The sequence below is a fragment of the Anabas testudineus genome, chromosome 5, assembly GCF_900324465.2.
Source record: "Anabas testudineus chromosome 5, fAnaTes1.2, whole genome shotgun sequence".
Taxonomy (NCBI): Eukaryota; Metazoa; Chordata; class Actinopteri; order Anabantiformes; family Anabantidae; genus Anabas; species Anabas testudineus.
Genome location: NC_046614.1, coordinates 13,843,735 through 13,865,061, shown reverse-complemented (window position 1 = coordinate 13,865,061; position 21,327 = coordinate 13,843,735). Strand labels below are relative to the sequence as shown.

Below are 21,327 nucleotides of genomic sequence, written 5' to 3'. Positions count from 1 at the left end.
ATCATGTTATCCCAAGTCAAATTTTGAATGCATGTCTTGGATAGCTGATCCAGAATATTTCTACTTTGTCTCTCTAACAACAATATGATCTAAAGGATGTGAGTAGCTTCTGTACTTCTTTCACCACCTGAGAGTCCAGTTTCAGGGCACAAAATTCCCTCAACGCAGAAACAGAAGCTGCTGCTGGTGGTTTTATCCACTGGTCTAAAAGCTGATCCAGTTCACACATTTCTATTTAAACCTATCCTGGAATACACAGTAGCTACATCACACTTCTTCCGGACACTTGTAAACCTCAGTCGATCAGTGACCATCAGATGCATTAAGAGCGTAAAAAGAGGCTCGAATAAAACCAAACCCCTCAAACATCTTCAACTAACGTGACTGATCGCGCTGAGTGACTCCCATTCAGCACCAAGACGAGATGAAATTCAGTTGCAGGCCTCTCACCGCATCTCGTCCGCCCACCCCCTCCTGCCAGCTGCCACTTGCAGTAGTGGTGATGCTGCTCCCTGGTGTGTAGAGGAGGAGAGAGAGCGTGTCCGCTGCCCAATGACAGCGCAGGATGCTGAGAGAGGCTGCTGGGGTGAATGGAGGCGACAAGATGCCGTCTGGAGCGGCGAAAGAGAGCCATTAACATCGATAAAGGTATTATTGTCTCTTTCATTTTACACCCAGCCTAGGCGCATTTCATTAGGAAACTAATCCTCTAGGTGTCCTCTCATTTTGGAGCGTTTTGCGAGCGACTCACCGGAGAATGGACAAGGCTGTGCGCGTTTAAAAAATCCTTCTCATTCCATGGTCGGTGATTGCATAGCCACAGCCAGTCAGTGCTCACTAGATATCTGAGGATTTGCATTTTAAAGCCGGTTGAAACGAGAGAGCAGCGCCGTATTTCAAAATAAAGGTTGGGTTCGGCTTCCCTACGGCAGGTTAGACTCATATTTTATTAGTGTGTTCAGGTGCTCGACGCACAACACGTTGGAGCCACCGAGAACGCAGGCCCACCGAGCTGTCACTTGCTCGGTCGTGCCATCCTATGTTGCATCAAATGTTACTAATTCGGCCTGCACATCAGTGAAAAGAGAAAATGTTTGAATTGCACGAAGAGTCCTAAATGTAAGACAGATAAACGTGTCGAGGACGCTCCACTTGCTTCCTGATTCGTTTTTCTATTTTAGGATTTATTTCTAACATTAACAGGTCTATTCTTAAACATAGGGATTTGGGTGGCGGGGTGGACGAGCCATTTGGAGTAGCACATTTCTATTTTCTTTTTACATTTACCAATGAACCAACCATTGAAGCCAGTGGGAGGTACAGTATGGGGCGTTAAAGCTCTGTAGTAGAATACGTGATGAAGATGAAGAGGCTGCATGTGTTGCACTCGCCTAAGTGGCACTGGGCCGCACTGAACCGGTTACATGACACGTCTCTATTATCAAGCCAGTGTAAAGGCTTTTTCTTCTTTTCTTCATTCTTTTTTCACCTTAAACATGCTGTCCAGATCCTTAGAAGAGACATTTTCTCATCTAAAAATCCCTGGTTTTAACTGAGTCCCACTCATTACAGTTGGATCAAAGAAAGAGCAAATTGGCTGTATACTGTCTGCCTGACCCTAGTGATGCACTCTGCATCCCCTGTGGTGAAATCATTTTTTCTGCATCTCTGCTGTTTGAATTGCCAGTGATCATTTCTTCAGTGGCCTATTTGCTGACAGGTTATTTGGTCCTGATAACTATAATTGCTTGTGGTAATGACTGGTCAGCCATTACTGACGTGAACATCATTTGCAAAAAGCCGCATGGAAAACATGAAAGAGTATATAAAAAAAAGAATATTTTTGATTTTACCTATATAGCCCACTATCATAAAGCACAAATGTGTTTCAAGGGTCTCCACAACACATAACACACTCTGTCCCTACATCTGCAAATTAGACAGGGACAAAACGCAGGTTTTAAGGAAAGTTATCTGACGGCAGTGGGAGCAAGTTGGAGGGTTGTAATTGGCTTTGTCAGCTCGCTCCTCTTGTGGTATGGCAATGATATTACTGTTTCTGCAATAAGATGATACTCTTTTATTGCACTTTGGCCATTTCCCTCTGCCCAACATCCACAGCACTGTGATTTACTTGACAAGGGGGGGGGAATCGTTTAGCTTAGATAAGAATTTTTACATTAGACGAGGATTGGATCAAGAATTGAAAGGTCAGGGTAATGCTGTTTACTGTTGCCCATAAATTGGTTTAAAATCATTATTTTGTCTGTCAGGGATTTGTTAGAAACATAAGTGATATTTGAACCAGGGGTGAGAGAGAGAGTCAAACAACAAACTAGTCAAACATCTGATAGCTAATTGACAAGTTTTCTCATCATTTATAAAATATCATCACCAAGTGTTGTTTTGACTTCAGTTCAGAAAAGAAAAAATCAGTAACCACTGGTATTTTCCAGCACTTCTTGGAATAAAATGGACAAAATAATACTAATACAATAGTAATATAATATATAATAGTTTAATATGAGCTGCACCCTTACCTTCTACATTTCAACTTATTTGATCAAACCACATTCAACGTTTCCTAGCTAATGCTTCAAGTCATCAGGGAATCAATCTGGAAAATCTGTGATTAGACTGTGTAGCCAATGGATGCACAGAACAACAAGAGCACCTTATAGAAATTATATCCTTCAGCATATAAGTGTTAAGTGAAAACATTGACTATCAGAGAGACAGTTAATGTGTTTTTTGAGTGCACAATCTGAAGTGTGAAGTGTTTCTTTCAAGCAGTGTTTGCTTAAGTCATAATTTTTTAAAAAGAAAGCAGAAAAGACAGTAGCTGACAGTGAAGATTGGCAGACATCATGGGAAGTGAGGGGGAGGACATGCAACAAAGAACCCCAGCTGGAATCAAAGCAGGGATGTTGTGGTCACATGGGACACATCCAAGATCACGGGCTCATCAGCACAGTTGGCATATTTCTTAAACTCTTTCCCTCATCATCTTACTTAATTTTCTTTAATTCACAACCACTAAGGCAGCAACAGCACCAGTGATCAGTACTTGAGGTTTTATATTACTTAGAATGTGTCACATTTTATAAGAAGACGAGCAGACAAGATGAAGACTAAGGATATGGAGAGAGTTTAAATCATGTTATTTTGCACTGCTTCCATAGGCTACAGTATGAATCACAACCCTTGATTCACTGTCTTCAGACTATTACTGTTTGATTTCCTTTGCCATTTTATATTTGTACAGTCCAGCCCCATTTCTAGACACCTGTTACTTAATATAACTCAGATGACAGTGTCCTGTCTGACCTCCTGTGCCAGGCTGCAGTGATTTGCCCCTGGCCAAGTGTTTCTTCACAGATGATGCTTTAGTGAGGGCAGCTCAGGGTTAGCGTCATCCAAAATCTTCCAGAATTTCTCTTTGCCATTAAACTGTAATTTCATCTGTCCACTAATGTAAAATAAAAGATTTACATGGAGATTAAAAATTAAGACTCTTAAAAGAAGGCATCCTTAAATCCTGCACACTGTCATGTCACCTTGGCTCAGCTCTAACACACAAACTCTATATTTGGACACGGTTTCTTGCCTCACCTTTTGAAAACTTATGCCACCATTATGTCAGATGACTGATATGCTTTATCTGTGTTATCCAAGGCAAAGTCACCATGGCAACTGGAGTCTGAGCAGCATGTGTCACCAGATGAGAGGAAGTACCGTAGTTTCCTATTCTCACAGGTGGTCCACTGTTAGATAGATAGATAGATAGATAGATAGATAGATAGATAGATCGTAGACTATATATCTTGTGATGTACTGAAGCTTGAAATGGCAGAGCCATTGTTACACCATTAAAAATTAAGGCTCCCTTATCTTTTACTCCTTATTAGCCAGAAGGATGTGCTATTTTAAAATCTTTTCATCACCTTTCAATCACAAATTGTAATTAAAATTGTGGCTAGAAAAGCTGATTCTGATTTTGTCCAGGTGATGTTATCTGGAAGTTTAATCATGGCATTTGGTTTCACTCCACCCCCTGGCCTGAATAGGCTTGTTAGGTGAAACAATGGAAGGGAAGGTTGTGAAGGATGTAATAGTCACGCCTCGGCCAACCCCTCTTGTCCCCTAAAATGGGTTGTTAGGTTTGTCCAACCTGGTGCAGGTGTGAATTGGGCCTCATCTTTCTGGGGATTGACACCCCCTCACTCAACAGAGGTGGAGGCCCTAGAAACAGCCTGTCTCCTATTTGTCATGCTGCCCGTTTTAATGTGTGCTCTCTAACCAACTATCTTCAGACTGATTTCTATTGCTGAGTTATCTGAAAAAATAAAATCACTTTTATTAGACCAGATAGATAAAAGATATGCTCAGTTCAGAACTCTCTCTCTCTATATATATTTATACTATGAATTGCATAATGCCATCGGTTAATAAGTTACTGCAAGTCTTTTGTGTTTTTTGATTTGCAGGTTTTATGTGTTTATGGGACAATACAAAACAGAATAGGATTACTTCATGTCATATGCCATGGGCTTGATTAGTTTAGCTGTCTTTTATAATGGGTTTTTATTTCTTTGACTTCCAGATATTGTATTGATGGTATTGCACAGTTCAAAACAATCCTCTAAACTGGTCCTCTTTTTTCTGTAACAACATACACTTCTGACTTCTGATTTAAGAGAACTGATTCATAAACTCACTTTCCAAGCACCTGGAGAAAATGTATGAAGGGCTGTTCAACCAGGGATCCAGAGCTGATTGATGTGCAAACTCTGTACAATAACCACCAGCAAACAAACAAAAGCATTAGAATGATTAAAACTCAGCTTGTATGTCTTGACAGGAGATAGTTTTTAAAAGAACCATATCATTAAGATAGGATGCATATAGTCCATACATTGACCATGTACATAATAATTTACTTTGATAAAAAGCAGTTAACCATGATTGATCAGGACAACAAAAGTAAGATATACTACAGTAGCCTGTGTTTTAATTAGTCTATTATTTAGCTGATTTACTGTGTGGTTGGAAAGATGCTGTTCTGACTGTATCAGCAGTATTAATGGGATTTAGATAAATGTTGGCCAGTGGGAAGTCCAGGATGATGCTGGGAAAATCCTGTAGGCTATTTGAAATAGGAGCCACAAAAAATGTGTCAGCTTGCTGCTGATGTTGACTAATACGGTCTTAAAGTGTCCAGAACTGTTGTTTTTTATCTACACTGGAGCATCCTGCAGACACAGTCAGTGTGTTTCATTTCTGATGGAAATGTACTATTAAAAAGTGTTTTTCTTTTGCCTTTCATGTGACACATATAAACAGTTGTTATTCATCTAACAGGTGCTTCTCTCCTCTTTCTTCAGATCTGATTTGAAGTGCTACACTTACTAAAGCATGAAATAAGTCACTCATCTGTGGTTCAGAGAGTCAAAGCGCTCTCATTTCAGCGCGCCCCTGTTAAGGACCCTCTGGTGTCTACACCACCGATTCACAGGACATGTACGGCAGTGCCAGAGCTGTAGGCCACATAGAGAGCAGCCCCGCGCGGTCCCCACGCCTGCCGAGGTCCCCCAGACTAGGCCATCGGAGGGCCAACAGCGGGGGTGGGGGTGGTGCGGGGGGAAAGACGCTCTCCATGGAGAACATCCAGTCCCTCAACGCTGCCTACGCTACTTCCGGGCCCATGTACCTAAGCGACCATGAGGGTGTAGGCTCGACTGCCACCTACCCCAAAGGCACTATGACTCTGGGTCGGGCCGCCAGTCGGGCCATGTACGGGGGCCGCGTCACAGCTATGGGCAGCAGTCCCAACATTGCTTCAGTGGGGCTGCCCCATGCTGACCTTCTGTCTTACAGTGACCTGGGCTCACTCTCCATCCTGCACCCCCACCACCACCAGGGGGTGCCCTCAGCCCTGCTGAGGCAGGCGGTGCGGGGCAGTGGGGGGGAGCTGCTGGAGATGCAGGCCCAGCTCAGGGAGATGCAGAGGGAGAATGAGATGCTGCGCAGGGAGCTTGACCTGAAGGACAGTAAGTTGGGATCTTCCACCAACAGCATCAAGAGCTTCTGGAGTCCTGAGCTGAAGAAGGAGAGGATAATGAGGAAAGAAGAGGCGGCACGCACATCAATCCTTAAAGAACAGATGAGAGTCACTCATGAGGAGAACCAGGTGAGACTGACCCTCTTAGCTGTCATAATCCACTTATTACTGCAGTAAATTTCAGTTGCTGCTAGTCTGTTGTCTCTTTTGATCTGTGTCTCTGCTTTCATGGTTCCCTTTTGTCCAATATACCAATGTCTTCCTCAGTCCAAGAATTCAGTCAGTCGTGTTTTTCTGTACTTGTGAAAACCTTTCTGGAAAGAGTTCTTTGTGAACATAAATATTTAAATACACTCTCTCGCTTAGTACTCCAGTACAGAGTCAATGTGAGAGAGACCACTTGAGTCACAGGAAATACTAAACTCTGTAATAATCTTTTCTGTACTCTACTTTTTGAATGAACATACTCAGACTCGTGCCTTATACGAAACCACTGGATGTCCCACAACGTTAACAATTCAAACCTGCTCTCAGTTGTTAAATATATGATACCACAGCATCACTTAATTTTAGTTCATTATCAGATTGGCTCAAGAGCATGAGCTGTCGAAAGATTTTTTTGTTTGCCTTCTTGTGTGGGTGTATTTATGACCCAGTTAAATCACATACTCACAAGCGTAGGCACAAGACCCAGAGACAAATGTCAAGGACACTTACAACATTGTCTGTCTTTATTTCTCCCTCTCTTGCTTTCTCTCGGTCATTCTTCTTTTCCTCTATCTGTCCTTTACCTACCCTGACTCTGATCATTTTTCACTGTCTAGCTCTGCTCATCTGGCCTTCACTGTTTTGTAACAGTCAAGTGAGAATTAGATGCAGCTATAAAAATGTAAATATCAAATCTGTCCAACATAGCTTACTGTACTTAGATTCTGCACAGGAAAACACTGAATTCTGATGATTTAAATCTCAGTTGCAGGCTTATAAATAAAAGAATTTATCACGTTTGGGACGCGTTTTACAGAAAATACTCAGCTGACTCATAGTGCAGGCAGGAAGCTTGGACATAAAGCCATTGATTTAGTTTGATTTCAACTGCAAGTAAAAGTGCAGAACACACTGAGATAGATTGTGGAATAGGTCAGCGTATTGCTTGATTGACTACAGCTCCACAGTGTCCTTTTTTTTTTTTTTTTTTTGAAGCTGGCTGTGGCTTGATGCAGCAAATTGCACGATGCCTCGAGCAACATAAAGGCAGAATTTCGAGAGCTGGTTATGGTATTTGTGCCAGTTCGTCTGCGTTTCTGTGTCTGATTGAGTGATGTTGTCAGGGCCTGAGAAGCCAGTAGGGCACTCATTACTCAAAGTGGCAGACACTGTCACTCCACCCTTCAAGGTCATAGCAGGACACCGTCAGTGTGACCCTTTTATGAGACCTGTCTGTCTGTGCGCTTAGATTTGTTTAACGTTAACTAGTAAAATAAATTGTCAATTGGATGATTTTATCTGCTGGCAATCCCTAGGGAGAAGCCAGAGGTACTTTGGTTCTTTTATATGTTTATGATTCATTAAAATGTCTGGGGATAGTGTTTTAGGGAAGAATGTGCCTGTTCATGCTAAACCCACTCTGCCACTAACATGGCCCAAGCTGTTTATCATTTCACTTATTCCTATGTTCAGTGTGATTAAATACTTGTGAATCATTGTATATATTTTTAGCTTGGCCACATACACTGCTGACACCGAATGGGTCTGGCAGAATATGAAAGTTGTACAGTGTGGGCTTTTATGCCTTTGTGTTTGATACACAGAAAAGACTCTTTTTTTTTTTAATCTGCAGCCTTGTCCATCAGTGCTCGCTCTCACACTGAACTGAAAGATATTTATATCCCTCCTGGTAGGGTTCATTAATGAAGTATGTCAGCTAATAAAAGGCAGATGTGCCTTGGTACTATAATTGGTCTTTTCCATCTTGATTTCTGAGGCTGTGAGGCATCCTTATGTAAGTGTATACTTATGGTGGGATGGTTTGGTCACACCCATTGGGCTTGTTGAGAGGGTGACCGAGGAGCAAATTGCCTCATTAATAATGGAGTAATTTCAGGCCAATCATTACATCTGTCTTGTGGCACCGTTTACAATTGCATCAGGTGCCCCAGGCTTCTATTAGCTTAAGCAAATGCCATGCATTATTTATCTTGCGAAAAATAAGATTTGGGGATATGCATTTCTTCTTCTTTTTTTTTTTTTAGTATTAGAGGAAACCAGTCAGACATTTGAGTCTGTTTTGAAAGTCACAGACTTCTACTGTGAGCAAAATACCAAGTGTAGCCTGCAGAGTTTTAATCAAAAAAGTTGATGGTTGTGACTCGAGGTTATGATTAGCCCTGGACTGTTTTGGGTGGCGCTTTTATAATATACTTTATACTACTAGTCCAGGCTGTTATAATTTTGTTTGACTCGAATTCAGCAGAATTTTTTCTGTCGTGCTGAAGCTGGACAAGAACTGCTGGAGGCAAGTGTGTGAGCTAGAGCGTACCATATCAGACTGAGTCATGACCACTGCTGCTCTACCACCCAGTCAGCCCTCATCAACACAATCCCCAAAATGGAGGCTGATCTTCCCATAGCACACTGCTCTGTCCGTACTGTGCCTTAGACATGACATTTCTTATTGTTTACCTTCAGATGCAGATTGGTACATGTCACTGAGCTATAAAAGTGAACATGTGAGTCAGGTGGGACTGACCAAAGTTTTTGAGGTTGGATATATTAGGACCTTTGAGCAAGCTTATATACTTATATACTTGAGTGTATTTGTGTACCATACAGGTTGTGATGTGCACTGATTGTGTGTGCATGGGGAGGTTTACATCTTTATTGCAGGTTTCTTCCTTTTGTTGTTGAGCCGTTTGCTAATGTGTGTTTGTTGGATTAGTCACCAGTCTGGACTGTGTGTGGGAGAGGTATAGTCACAGTTGTTTGTTTGCATGTATGATTCATAGTTATGGTGGTTCAACAGGTGTGTTCATTAATGCCATATGTTGAGTTGACATTTAGCTGTGTTTAGTACAAGCTTGCAGCAGCAGTCATATGTTCATGATGAGAAAGGGTGTTTGTCTTTGGCAGTTGCATGGGGAACTTGTGTGTCCACATTTGCAGTCAAAAAGCATCTGGATCCTTTCTTTGGCAACCATCCCTGAGCACATAGCATGGGTGCTGCTTCATTCAGGGGAGAGGAAAGTTATGAAATGAGGAGTGTCTCTCCTCATCTTAAAAAGATGAGATAGAAATTTGTGGAAGTAGACAAACATTAACAGAGAACAGAGGTGGCAGGGTTTAGACAGAAGTGGAAGCTGGGAGAACAAATCAAAGGGAATGGGAACGTTACAGTCCACTAGTGTCTTCTCTCTAGAACAGCACAGTTTTTTAGATTAGACCAGAACACAGCCAATTTTAATATGTAAAGTAAAAAATCCAGTAGTGAAGATGTATTCTTATTCAAACCAGGAAAGAAAATTAGACAAGAAGATGAATTGTTGCTGTTTCTAGTAGAATTTTAAATCTTTCTAAGAAATATATGTAATTTTTATAAAAATCTGAATGATTTTTGCATTTTGTACAGACAATGAAGATTATTGTGATTAATATCTTTAATTCTGACTTACTTTATGACTTTGTGGAGTCAGATTTCTGCAGTCACACTGTTCTGTAACTTTCTTTTAGCTAAGTGGAGATGAATAAATGCCACGTTTGCTGGCACGGGTACGTGGGTGTAATTATATACTGTCAGCCATCACGGAATACAACACAGAGATTAGGAACGTAGTGAGCAGTAGGCTGTTCGGACACAGCGCTTTTGAGCTGTCCATCTGTCATTTACACACACCCACTCTTTTTAACACATATGGACATATACTGTACGGTTTAGCACACGTGACTGCTTGTTCATGTGCCACCTATGATATGCCTTGATTATAAATCTGTGGTCAGCTGTAACAGTTTTCCCATCTGTTTGCAAAACTTGCTTTAGACATGCCGGCAAAGTGGCTCTAGGGATGGAAAAAACAGTATGTCACTGATAGTGTATGAACTGATACGTTTCCATTAATTTGAGTTCCATCTTTCTTGGTCCCTAGAGGACGACACCTCCTAACTTTAGGTGATTTTTCCTGTGTCACCATGAGGTTGTAATGAATTTGACTAAAATATCTAGTATCCAGTCAATATAACTATTGACTGGATTTCCTTATATCAGTTGTCGTACTCATGGTGCCCAAAGGATGAATCATAATGACGTTCGTGACTCTCTAGAGCTACAAGCAAGTAAAAGTTTCGACTTGATGGATCGCCATTTTACAAAGACACAACCTTTGTTTTTACAGTGTTTGAAAAACTAAGTGCAGTAGTCTGCTGGCTATGTTACCTGCATGTAAGCAGACATGGTATTTGCATTTTGAGGGAAAGAAACAAGTCGATGTCTACTGTAGCTCTCAGAGGAACTTTGTTTCTGCACAAAAGGATCTTTGACATCCAGTTACCCCTGACTGCCCCAGGTGTCAGTTAGAGGGGTTAGAACCGTAGCTCCACATCCATCCCTGACTCTTGTCAAACATCTGGAAGCTCATTGTCAGGATATGCAGCAAAGACGAAGCCCTATTTTGTGGCTGGTTGACCACACCTCCAATATCTGCTGAATCATGACTGACTCACAGGGGCTGATACAGTTCTGCGGGGGAACATCGGTGGAATAGCTATATGGTCTTTTTAACCCTCAGTGTAATTATGCAAATGGCATCGTTGGACTGCCTCCTGTAGATTAGTTCCAAGTCGGCAGGTTATTGATTAAGGTGGAGAGCAGGAGTACTGATCACAAAAGGGGCATGGAGCAGGGTCAGGTAATAATAAGAGAAAAAGATTTTAGTTTAACAGTTTTAATATATTATCAGTGCTTTGTTAAATGGATTTAGTTAAAGCTGGGCTACAGCAGGCTTTTTCTGCTATACCTGCACCTGAAGAAAACCAGTCATTTCTCATTGTGATTAGTTAAGACTAGGGCAACATAACGTATTCATTAATGGTCAAGAAGAAATATTTTATGTACAGAAGCAGATAATAAAATATTTTATGTACATAGTAGCAAAGTACTTTTTCATCAGGATTCATTCAGGATTATTCCACACATAAAATTTTTTATTTTGTTTTTTATTGCAATGTGAGTAAGTGTTTACATGTGCATGCAAATAGATGGCTTACTCTTTTTTAAATGTATGATTTGGTTTTGGTTCTGTTGGTGGACCAAATGCCACTGACTCACATAAGAGAGTGTGACCAAAACTGTAAAAGATGGCAGCGGCACTAAACCAAACATTCATCTGTTCCTTCTGCTAAAACAAACACTGCCCTCTGATGGTGGGAAGAGAACACTTTACATGCAGGCAGTACCATGTCTTTTTCTGTTCTGAGAAAGTACTTTTAATAATGTGTCAGGATTAATGCACTGCTATTTTAATGTTAATAGTGTAAATAAACCAGAGATTTATCTGCCAGTTATTTTAACATTGTTATTTTGTCTGTAAATCTCAGCAAATAGTCAAATCACAGTTTTATAGTCCAACACTCCAAAAAAACAAGAAGCAACTGATAATCACATTTTTCAGTAACTGGAACTAGATAATATTTCACAATGATTTGCTTTGAATTTAAATGACTAATCAGCTACGGTTACCATTTTTTCAACTCCATAATAAATGAATTTAACAACACCACAACAACACTAATACTTCAATTAATCACTACTGCGCTATTTCAAATTGTGTTCCTAAGACTCCTATTAATTTTAATGCTACTTCTTTTCCTAATATCACAATATAATGATATTAGACCCATTTGTTCAATAAATAGAAAATCCTTCCGAGTCATTTTAAAGTTGTTTTCAACCCTTCTCTCTCCAGAAAGGTTATCTTCATAGTTACATTTAGCATAGATACATCAACTTGTTTTGGACGACATCTTGACTTGTGATAGCAAGTGGAACTAACAAACCTAAATGGCAAACAGTCATTGTTAAGCCGTTAACTTCACTTTTTCTTCTATGCTGATCCAAAGTTTCTTCTGTGAAAATGTGATGTACTGACTGAGGACTGCAGACTAATAAACTCTTACTCTCTCACACAGACAATCACTTTAAACTCTGGCTGGTTTGTGTTGATCATCCGCCTCTGTTGCATCATGCTCTGACGCTCTGTTTTTACCATACATTTGTTTTTTCTGTTCATTCTGCCCATGCTCTACAGCTGCTGGATGCCAGGAGAACCAAGGTTTGTCCCTATGTTTGCACCACATGTTGTGTGCACAACATGGAGTCACCTTCAGTGTGGAGTGTTTTTTTTTCAGACACCCGGCAATCCCCATGCACTATACAATCTCCTTTCCTATGAATCCTGTAACCTCCTAGAGGAAGTGAAGTATTTACAACAGTTCAATCTACTTCTTTGTCCTGTGAACCCTGATATTTTCCCATTAACACCAATCCTACAACCCCAATCTACCTGTAAACTTGGTTTGATTTGTGTAAGAAGCTGTTGTCTGTCAAATTGGTACATTTTCTAGGTATAGGTTTTATTTGTAGATTTATCTTCTCGCTGATGATGTCAAGTCCGTCTTTGATATAAATGAATATTCAAACACATTATAACATATGCTTAATATTGTGGGGTTTTATTTTATTTTATTCTCGATATTCTCTTATTAAACAACTGTCAATTTCCTCTTCAGAGTGTATGGATACTGTAGGTTCTATTTATTCATTTCATAGTTTGGCCCATCCACATCCACTCATGGCTTATCATTATCAAATGCTGTATATACACTAAATAAGCATCTTACAGACCTTTGAGATTTGAAATGCAGTATTAGTAACCAGGGCCATCAGTGTCAAACAGCAAAGATCTCTGCTGTGCTGCAGGAAATTAACTGGATGGTCTTCTGCTTTAATTAGCACGTTAATTCTGCTTATGTGTATAAAAAAATGCAAACTTCCACAGCCCAATATTAAATGTATCTGTGTGACAGCTGTGATTTATTTCAAGCCTTAACACATTTTCTCCATAAGTAGTAAAAATATTACAGTAATTCCAAAGGGATTAAACATGTTTAACAATATCAGTTGTTTTGCAGTCTATTTGCATTTAAAGATATGCCAAGGTAAGTCGAGTGTTCTGCATGTTTGACCTGCTGTAGCATTTTTCCACAGAACCCTGTGCAACAGCATTTCAGCAGTGTGTGTTAATGTGTTGTTACCCTTGTGTAGTGGTATCATAAAAAAACTTCTCATTGTGTCTTATTTCTAAAATGAATTTCAATAAATGTTGAGTCTCTGTGTGTGTATACGTGTGTGTGTTTGTGTTCGCCAGCATCTCCAGATGACCATCCAGGCTCTGCAGGATGAGCTACGCACACAGCGCGATCTGAATCACCTGCTGCAACAGGAGAGTGGTAACCGATCTGGCTCTGAGCATTTCACCACCATTGAGCTGACAGAGGAGAACTTCCGTCGGCTGCAGGCAGAACATGACAGGCAGGCCAAGGAGCTCTTCTTGCTTAGAAAGACACTGGAAGAGATGGAGCTGAGGATTGAGACCCAGAAACAGACCCTGGGTGCCAGGGATGAGTCCATTAAGAAACTGCTGGAGATGCTACAGAGTAAAGGGCTGCCCCCGGGGCCAGGGAGAGCATCTGAAGAAGAAGAACAGGAGAGAGCCAGGCGCATTGCTGAGGCAGAGGCCCAGCTCGGACATCTTGAGGTCATTCTGGATCAAAAGGAGAAGGAGAACATCCATCTTCGAGAGGTATTGTGTAGTTAAGGTTAAATTAATATGTTCACTGTGTAGTAGTTAAAACTGTCGCTGACTGTTGTATATTTAGTCATCACTAGAGGGCAGGCTGTTACAGTCTGCCCTCTAGTGATGCTCTACTCTGCTGCTTAAATTAGCTGTAGCATATTAATGTATTGATGTATGCATAAACCGGAAACTGCACAGAACTCATCAGTTGCATGAAACACCTAAAAAAACTCTAACTCTGTGCAGTGTAAAAATGCATGTTTTAAAATCCTGCTCACAATACAATCTGCTGGATAGATGACGCATAATGTTGTCTTTTTTTGTAAGGAACTGCACAGAAGAAATCAGCTGCATCAGGATCCAAGTAAAACCAAGGCCCTGCAGACCATCATTGAGATGAAAGTAAGAACCTCACAAGTTACAGCCTGACAATAACAATATGCAACAATCATGTTGTTATTAATATTTGATACTTTTGTGTTATCCAGGTGGAGTCATTTTTATTTACTGTATGACTTCTAGTCTAGTTTCCTCTGATGTTTATTGTATACAAACAACATGTGCACAGTCTGTCTAAAAGCAGATGTTATGTATTATATGTTATGTATTTGAGTGATTGACTAATATTAACAGGCTTTGTGTTATGTTAACCACTGTGTTCTACTGGCTCTGCTGTTATTGTGATCCTCAGCAGCTGAGTCAATAGTCAAATCACTGACACATCTCTCTCTCACACACATGCACACACATAGATATGCAGAAACACTGTGTATCAGCTCACAAAGCAGTTGTGTGAATGTAAACAAGAATCAATATTACTGTTCAACATTTCAGCTATTGTGGTTCACTGAAGAAGTGCTACAGCCACTCGCGCCAAACTCCAACACACTGTTTTCATGACAAGAAAAGGCCCATTTAGTCTCAATAATTAACTCCTTAACACAACAGACTGCATCACAGACTGTGGGTGTGGGTCTATCAATTTAGTTTTATTTTGTGCAGTTTTGAAAGCACAAAATTTGTTATGCTAATCTACAGCATAATTTGAATCAAATAATTCACTTTATAGAATGGATAGAAAAAGCATGTGAACCTTTTTTGTCATAAAATATGATCTGATCTTCATCTAGCTGTAGCTGTGACGCCTCATGTGTGGCTCATTTCAAGTCGTTTCATTGCATCTCTATTGGGTTGAGGTCTGGCCACTCCAAAAGGTGGATTTTGTTTTTCTGAAGCCATTCTGTTGTGGACTTGCTCTAGTGTTTTGAATCATTATCCTGTAGCGTCACTCAACTTTTACAGAGTTTCAGCTGATGTACAGACATTCTCACATTATCCTGAAGAATTATTTGATAAACTCGGGAATCCAGCTTCCTCTCAGTCACTGCAATCTGGCCCTAATGCAGAAAAGCAGGCCCAAATCATGATGTTTCCTCCACCATACTTTATGATTGGGATGATGTTTTCATGATGATATGCTGTGCCATTTTTACACCAAATGTAGTAATACAGAACAAATAGTTCTTAGTTTTGTCAGTCCACAAAACATTTTGCCAATAGTGCAATGTTCTTTTTAGTAAGCAGCAGCTTCCTTCGTTGTGTCCTGCCATAGACACACTGCTTGTTCAATGTTTTACCTACTGTAGACTCCTCAACACAGATGTTAGCCAGCTCCAATGATGCCTTTAAATCTTTGTCTGTCACTCTGGCTTCTTTACCTCATTAATGAGTGTTTGTTGTGCTCTTGGGGTCAGTTATAATGGCTGCCTACAGCTGGAAATCAACAATTCTTGATCATAGATCCTCTAAGATTTGGCATGGCCCAAATAAGCATATTCTTTTTGTGTGGTGCAAACTCAAAAAGCAAAGTCGAAGAAGCTCTAGTCCATACTTCCAAACTAATTTTCTTAACTTATGCTAAAACCTGACTGAAATTAGCTTTTTTGAAGTCATTATTCAAAGGGTTCACATACCTTTTACACTCACACTGTGAGGTGTTTATAGTGGTTCTCAATGAAGATCTGAATTTTTTTGTGTTATTACTTTAGGCACATTATATTTGTTAATAATAATGATGAAGATAAGATCCCATTTTTTGACAAATCATGCAGAAAACCACTAAATTCCAAAAGGTTGACATACTTGTCACTGTATTATGTAGTATTTCTGAAGCATTTAAATATTGGAATAAACATTAATGTTACATGAGGAAGTATTTAAGAAGATGGACTTGGATTACAATGGAAAGAGACTTTACCCACCAGAGTCAAATGTGAATGATTTTAGCTTTCAGCTCATGTGTATTTCATATTTTACAAACATCCTTATTTCTTTCTGTCCAATACAGCTGTAATATGTAAATATTTATAATGCATATATACTTATAAAGTATAGCTTGTTTCAAGGGCAATGTTGTCCATTCAAATCAACACTTGTTGTACAGCAGCTGGATCTGCTGGCAGCTGAGAAATTAGGGCTATCCAGCTACTGAACCACTGTATACACCACAAGCTACACTGCAGAGGCCTGACATCACTTCCTCAAAATAAATCATGACATCATTGCTGAGCTGACACAGCCCTTCTCACTCTAGATCGGCAGTGTGCAGGGCACAGCCTTCCTCTGCACGGTCACGTGACATCTGTGCTCTGGGATCCTGTTGATTTGCATACAGACATAGGGAAGACCCGCCTCCACCTCCTTCTCCTCCTCCTCCTGTGCTGTGTAGGAAGACCCCACATCTCTCCCCTCTCCTCTCTCCCTCTGCTGTGTTGATGCTGATGGAAGCACGAATAATCCTCCCTCCCTCTCTCCCCTACATCCCACCCGCCTTTTCCTCCTCACTCACCAGAGACAGTGCACAGCATATAGCCTGCCTGCTGCTGCCATGGAAACAGGTGTGGTTGTTTATGACAGCAAGAGGCCAGTATGCAGAGAGATAGAGAGAAAGAGAAACACACAGAGGCAGGAAAAGAGAGATAAAGAACAAGATTTAATGACCAGGTCGATTTACCAGTGATTACATGTGGATGGAGTAAAATCTGCCTCCTTTTGAAGGTACGGTGTTTTGTGTCCGTTGCAGCAATGTTAGTTCATTGATGTTCGTCTCGTAACAGGGAGACTGAGGTGAGATGCAGTGGCAGGGCGAAGTGCATGTACATCTACAGTGCTTATGCATCGACGTTAACCCCTCAGATCCTTCACGGGTAGTCCATCATTCCTCATTACGATACATTACCCATGTTCCTCTGCAGTGGGCTGTGACTGACCCTGCTAACGGCCACAAGTTCATAAGTTCAGAGCCACTAGGAAGAAGGAAGAAGAGACACAAAAAAAGAAAAAGACAGGAGGGAGCAAGGTTGCTCTGTGCTTCGTTGGTGAAGGAGATGGACCATGGCTAATCTTAAAGACGTTGTATTATTTATTTAAAAAGCCGTGAAGCTAAAGCTGCACTCGCAGTCGCAGTCCAGAGGCTGGAGTCTGCATTGATCTACAAGCAACTACTGAAAAAGCTACAGCTTATTACTTTTCTTCCTTTGCCTGTGCACGTATCTCCCAAGTCCGGCTGATCTGCTGCTTAATATCCCAATGGTGATTAAATCTCTGAGCTGCTGCAAGGAGCTGGGTAGAAAGCTTCTGATTTCACCGACAGATACTGCAGTTGATCTCAGTCACACCAAAGAGCTTCTTCCAGTTTGTCTTTCGCTGCAGCTCTTCCTTTTTCACTCTCTTCTGTCTTTCAGTCCCTCTAAATCTTATTTTGTTGCTTTCAGTCTTTCTGTTCCGGGCGCCTGCCTCTTGTTCAGGATTATTAGCAGCATGCAACTTGTGGACATGCCAGTCTGGATTTTGAGGTGTGTCTCCTCTGCATGTTTGTGTGCAGGACACCAAAATTGCCTCTCTGGAGCGCAACATCCGAGATCTCGAGGATGAGATTCAAATGCTGAAGGCAAACGGCTTACTGAACACAGAGGACAGAGAAGAGGAGATCAAACAAATGGAGGTCTACAAGAACCACTCTAAGTTTATGAAGACCAAGGTAGATACCATCTGCACTGTGCATGGGCTTGTACAAATACAGTTCTTGTGAAAATATGGCTGAAATATACAATCGAGCTGTTCAGAGAACACTTAGACCTCTGCAGAGAAGCTGGTTTGCCAGTTTAGGTTAGCTGCATTAATGTTTAACATCTCTGAGTGTCAAGAACACCCAAAAAGGCAAAATCAGCTAATTGATATAATATCATATATAAAAGTACGTAACCTTTGTTTCCTAATCATTAATGAAAGCTTAGTTCTTAATTATTCTGCTGCCAACTGACAATTGTTACGTACATCACCTTTAAAGTGAGTAGTAGTAAGCATGCCCACAAACCCTACCTGCATTTGTTTTTAGAGGTGTAGTTAGAGTTACACTGTGCCTGCCTCCAGTATGAATTGTCACCTGAAATCTGTGATTGTGTGAAAGTGTACATGTCAGTTGATCTCTGGGGCTCATATATCTCTGCGTAGCTTGAACTCTGTGTTTACATATTGCTCCCCATGTTAGCTGACCAGGCACAAAGAAGCCACAGTTTTGTAATTCTATTTTTGGACCTCTTTTCATCAATCTTGAATAGAGATGATCTATAATACATGATGAATGCAGGGGAGTCAGTCCCGAATGCTTTTTGAATGAGAGGAAAGTGTGCTGATGAAAATAGTGGAAAAGCTGTGCTGACTAAAAATAGTTTACTCTCCTTCCCTCTGTCTCTGTCTTACACACACACTTTCATTTCACATGATTTCACATGTTGTCCATTTCGTGTCAAATAGATTGATCAGCTGAAGCAGGAGTTGTCAAAGAAGGAGTCAGAGCTGCTGGCTCTGCAGACAAAACTTGAAACCCTCAACAACCAGAACTCAGACTGTAAACAGCATATTGAGGTGCTCAAAGAGTCTCTCACTGCCAAGGAGCAACGTGCTGCCATCCTGCAAACAGAGGTAATGAAAAACCTTTAGCTTGTTTGTACACATACAGTAAATCAACCTAACAATACACTGACTCACAAACATTTTTATCCTCCTAGTCAAACTGAGCAAATAATAGGCTTGTATCTGGGCCTGAGGGTTATTACTGCAAATCATATCAGCACTTTATTTACTTTGGGGACTTCAGACTAACTGTACTGTCAGGACACCGCCAGTGAAACAGTAATATGCAGTATAGTATCATGGCACAGCTACTAAACATCAAAAACATAAAAAGCTGCATTAAAAAGTAAATTATTTACACTATAGGTTTTGTACTTTTTCTGTTACAGTCCATGTTAAATGAAGCTCTTTTATTTTAAGTAGGTTCACCATATTTATGCCTTGGTGGCTGTAAGATGTTTTTGGATGTGTTGGATTCAGGTGGATGCCCTACGTCTCCGTTTGGAGGAGAAAGAGTCCTTCCTGAACAAGAAAACCAAGCAACTGCAGGATCTCACAGAGGAGAAGGGCACTCTTGCCGGAGAAATCAGGGACATGAAGGACATGTTAGAGGTCAAAGAAAGGAAGATAAATGTCCTGCAGAAAAAGGTCAGAATTTGTGGGAATATACACAGAAAACAATGTTTTAATAAATGCACCAGCTACGACTACGAGTTACATTATTGTAGGTTAAAACCCATTGCACTAAGGAGGTGGAGGTCTGTGTGCTCAGTAGTGTACTGAAATGACAAATGAACGATGAACGGAGCAAGTTATTCTGTCAGGTTCTTGTGTCCTGGAGTAAACCAGTCACTGTGAATATCCAAAGCAGAGCAGTTACTCTCTCCATTAAGAGTGAGAGAGTCTCCTCTGTTGCTCTCAGGGGAAAAGTGTCCACGAAACGACAAGCAAGAAGATATTTATGCCTCAGTGGCTCTCGTGTGTGTGTGCTATAAATACTCAGTGTTACTCCTTCTCTCACCCTGACTCGTTCACCCATTCCCTTTAATGTTTTTCTGCCCAGTTGTTCTACCACACCTTCTCTCCCTCATCTAAACACTTTTATGATCATCTTTGTTTTCCAGTCTGTGCAGTTATGCTGCTCAATTCGATTTTTCGCTCACCAGTGACAGCTGGATTTGTATCTCACTGTATCACTGAGCTTCTTAAAATGATTCTTAAAATTCAGTATTTGATGTATTTCGTTGGTAAATACAAAGTCTATTCATCTTAAAATGCTTTTGGAAATTCCAGCTATTACGCCAACTTTATATTGGATTATAATACTGTTCTGGTTTTGACATCATGTAAGTTACAACTGTGTCAGTGCTTTGCCCTCCCAGCACTGATTTCCTCCTTCCTGTTTTAGATTGAGAACCTGCAGGAGCAGCTGCGGGACAAAGACAAGCAGCTGGGAAACCTGAAGGACAGGGTCAAGTCCCTTCAGACTGACTCCAGTAACACAGACACTGCCCTGGCCACCCTGGAGGAGGCGCTGTCAGAGAAGGTGCGATAAAAACACAGCCGACGGCAAACTGAAGATGCAAAGATGCATCTCTGTCATGGTTGGGACTCAACCAACAATGATTAAAGACTAAATCCATTTTTCTCTTTGAGGTTCTCTGTCTGTGATATGAATGAGGTTTGATACCAACTTGTGTATTTATTTAACTGGTGAAAGTGAAATTTTGGACTTCAGAAGAATTAAAGATATTTATCAAATTTATTACAGCATAAAATTGCTTTTAAATTTAAGAGACTACCAATATCATTTACATTTAAGAGCCAATGAGTAGCCAGAGAAAGCATAATTTTATCTTTAATTAGATTTAATTAGGCATTAGAGTAATCATTGACTATGATAAATAAACACATTAACTAAAGCAATGTGTATAATTCACAAGTTGGCCGTTTTACTAGCTGTTTGCATTTGATGTGATTTATTTCTTTGCTGCAGTTTTCTATTTCCATTCAGAAAGTTTTTTGCTTTTTTGTTCATATTTATTAAGCATCAGTAGAACTGAATAAGATAAATCCCTCATTTTAGAATCTTGATTTATTCATTACTATTTATTATTCACTTTTATATATTATTTCCATATTCTGTAAATTATTATATTAGACTGTTGATCACTGTGCACGTTAATCAAAAAATACAGTATTGACGATTTCAGAAATAAAATGAAACTTGCTTGTGTGTGTGTTAGGAGAGGATTATCGAGCGTTTAAAGGACCAAAGAGAGCGAGAAGACAGAGAACGTCTGGAAGAAGTAGAGTCCTATAAGAAGGAGAACAAGGAGCTGAAGGAGAAGGTCAACAGCCTGCAGATAGAATTAACAGAGAAAGAGGTCAGTGAGTATTCGTAGAGTGAAGAGATTTTCTTTTCATATAAGGGCAAAGGGATGTGTTCACATGTCTGCATATTGTAAACACGTTGGGCCTTTATGTTTTTCTACTCTGCTGTGCAAT

At 40.4% G+C, this 21,327-nt stretch overlaps 1 protein-coding gene across 4 annotated transcripts in view; it reads left to right on the top strand.

The window, feature by feature from the left end:
- The first annotated feature begins 574 nt into the window (after window positions 1-574).
- Window positions 575-21,327, top strand: part of erc2 (ELKS/RAB6-interacting/CAST family member 2) — a 31,842-nt gene continuing 11,089 nt past the window's right edge. For all 4 annotated transcript variants that reach the window (XM_026347228.1, XM_026347230.1, XM_026347229.1 and 1 more), the window contains exons 1-9: window positions 575-648; window positions 5,385-6,190; window positions 13,477-13,911; window positions 14,233-14,307; window positions 17,789-17,944; window positions 18,721-18,888; window positions 19,300-19,467; window positions 20,228-20,365; window positions 21,066-21,206. In XM_026347228.1, coding sequence (XP_026203013.1) covers window positions 5,519-6,190; window positions 13,477-13,911; window positions 14,233-14,307; window positions 17,789-17,944; window positions 18,721-18,888; window positions 19,300-19,467; window positions 20,228-20,365; window positions 21,066-21,206 — 1,953 coding nt within the window. In that variant the 5' untranslated portion in view covers window positions 575-648; window positions 5,385-5,518. The remainder of the gene's footprint in view (window positions 649-5,384; window positions 6,191-13,476; window positions 13,912-14,232; window positions 14,308-17,788; window positions 17,945-18,720; window positions 18,889-19,299; window positions 19,468-20,227; window positions 20,366-21,065; window positions 21,207-21,327) is intronic.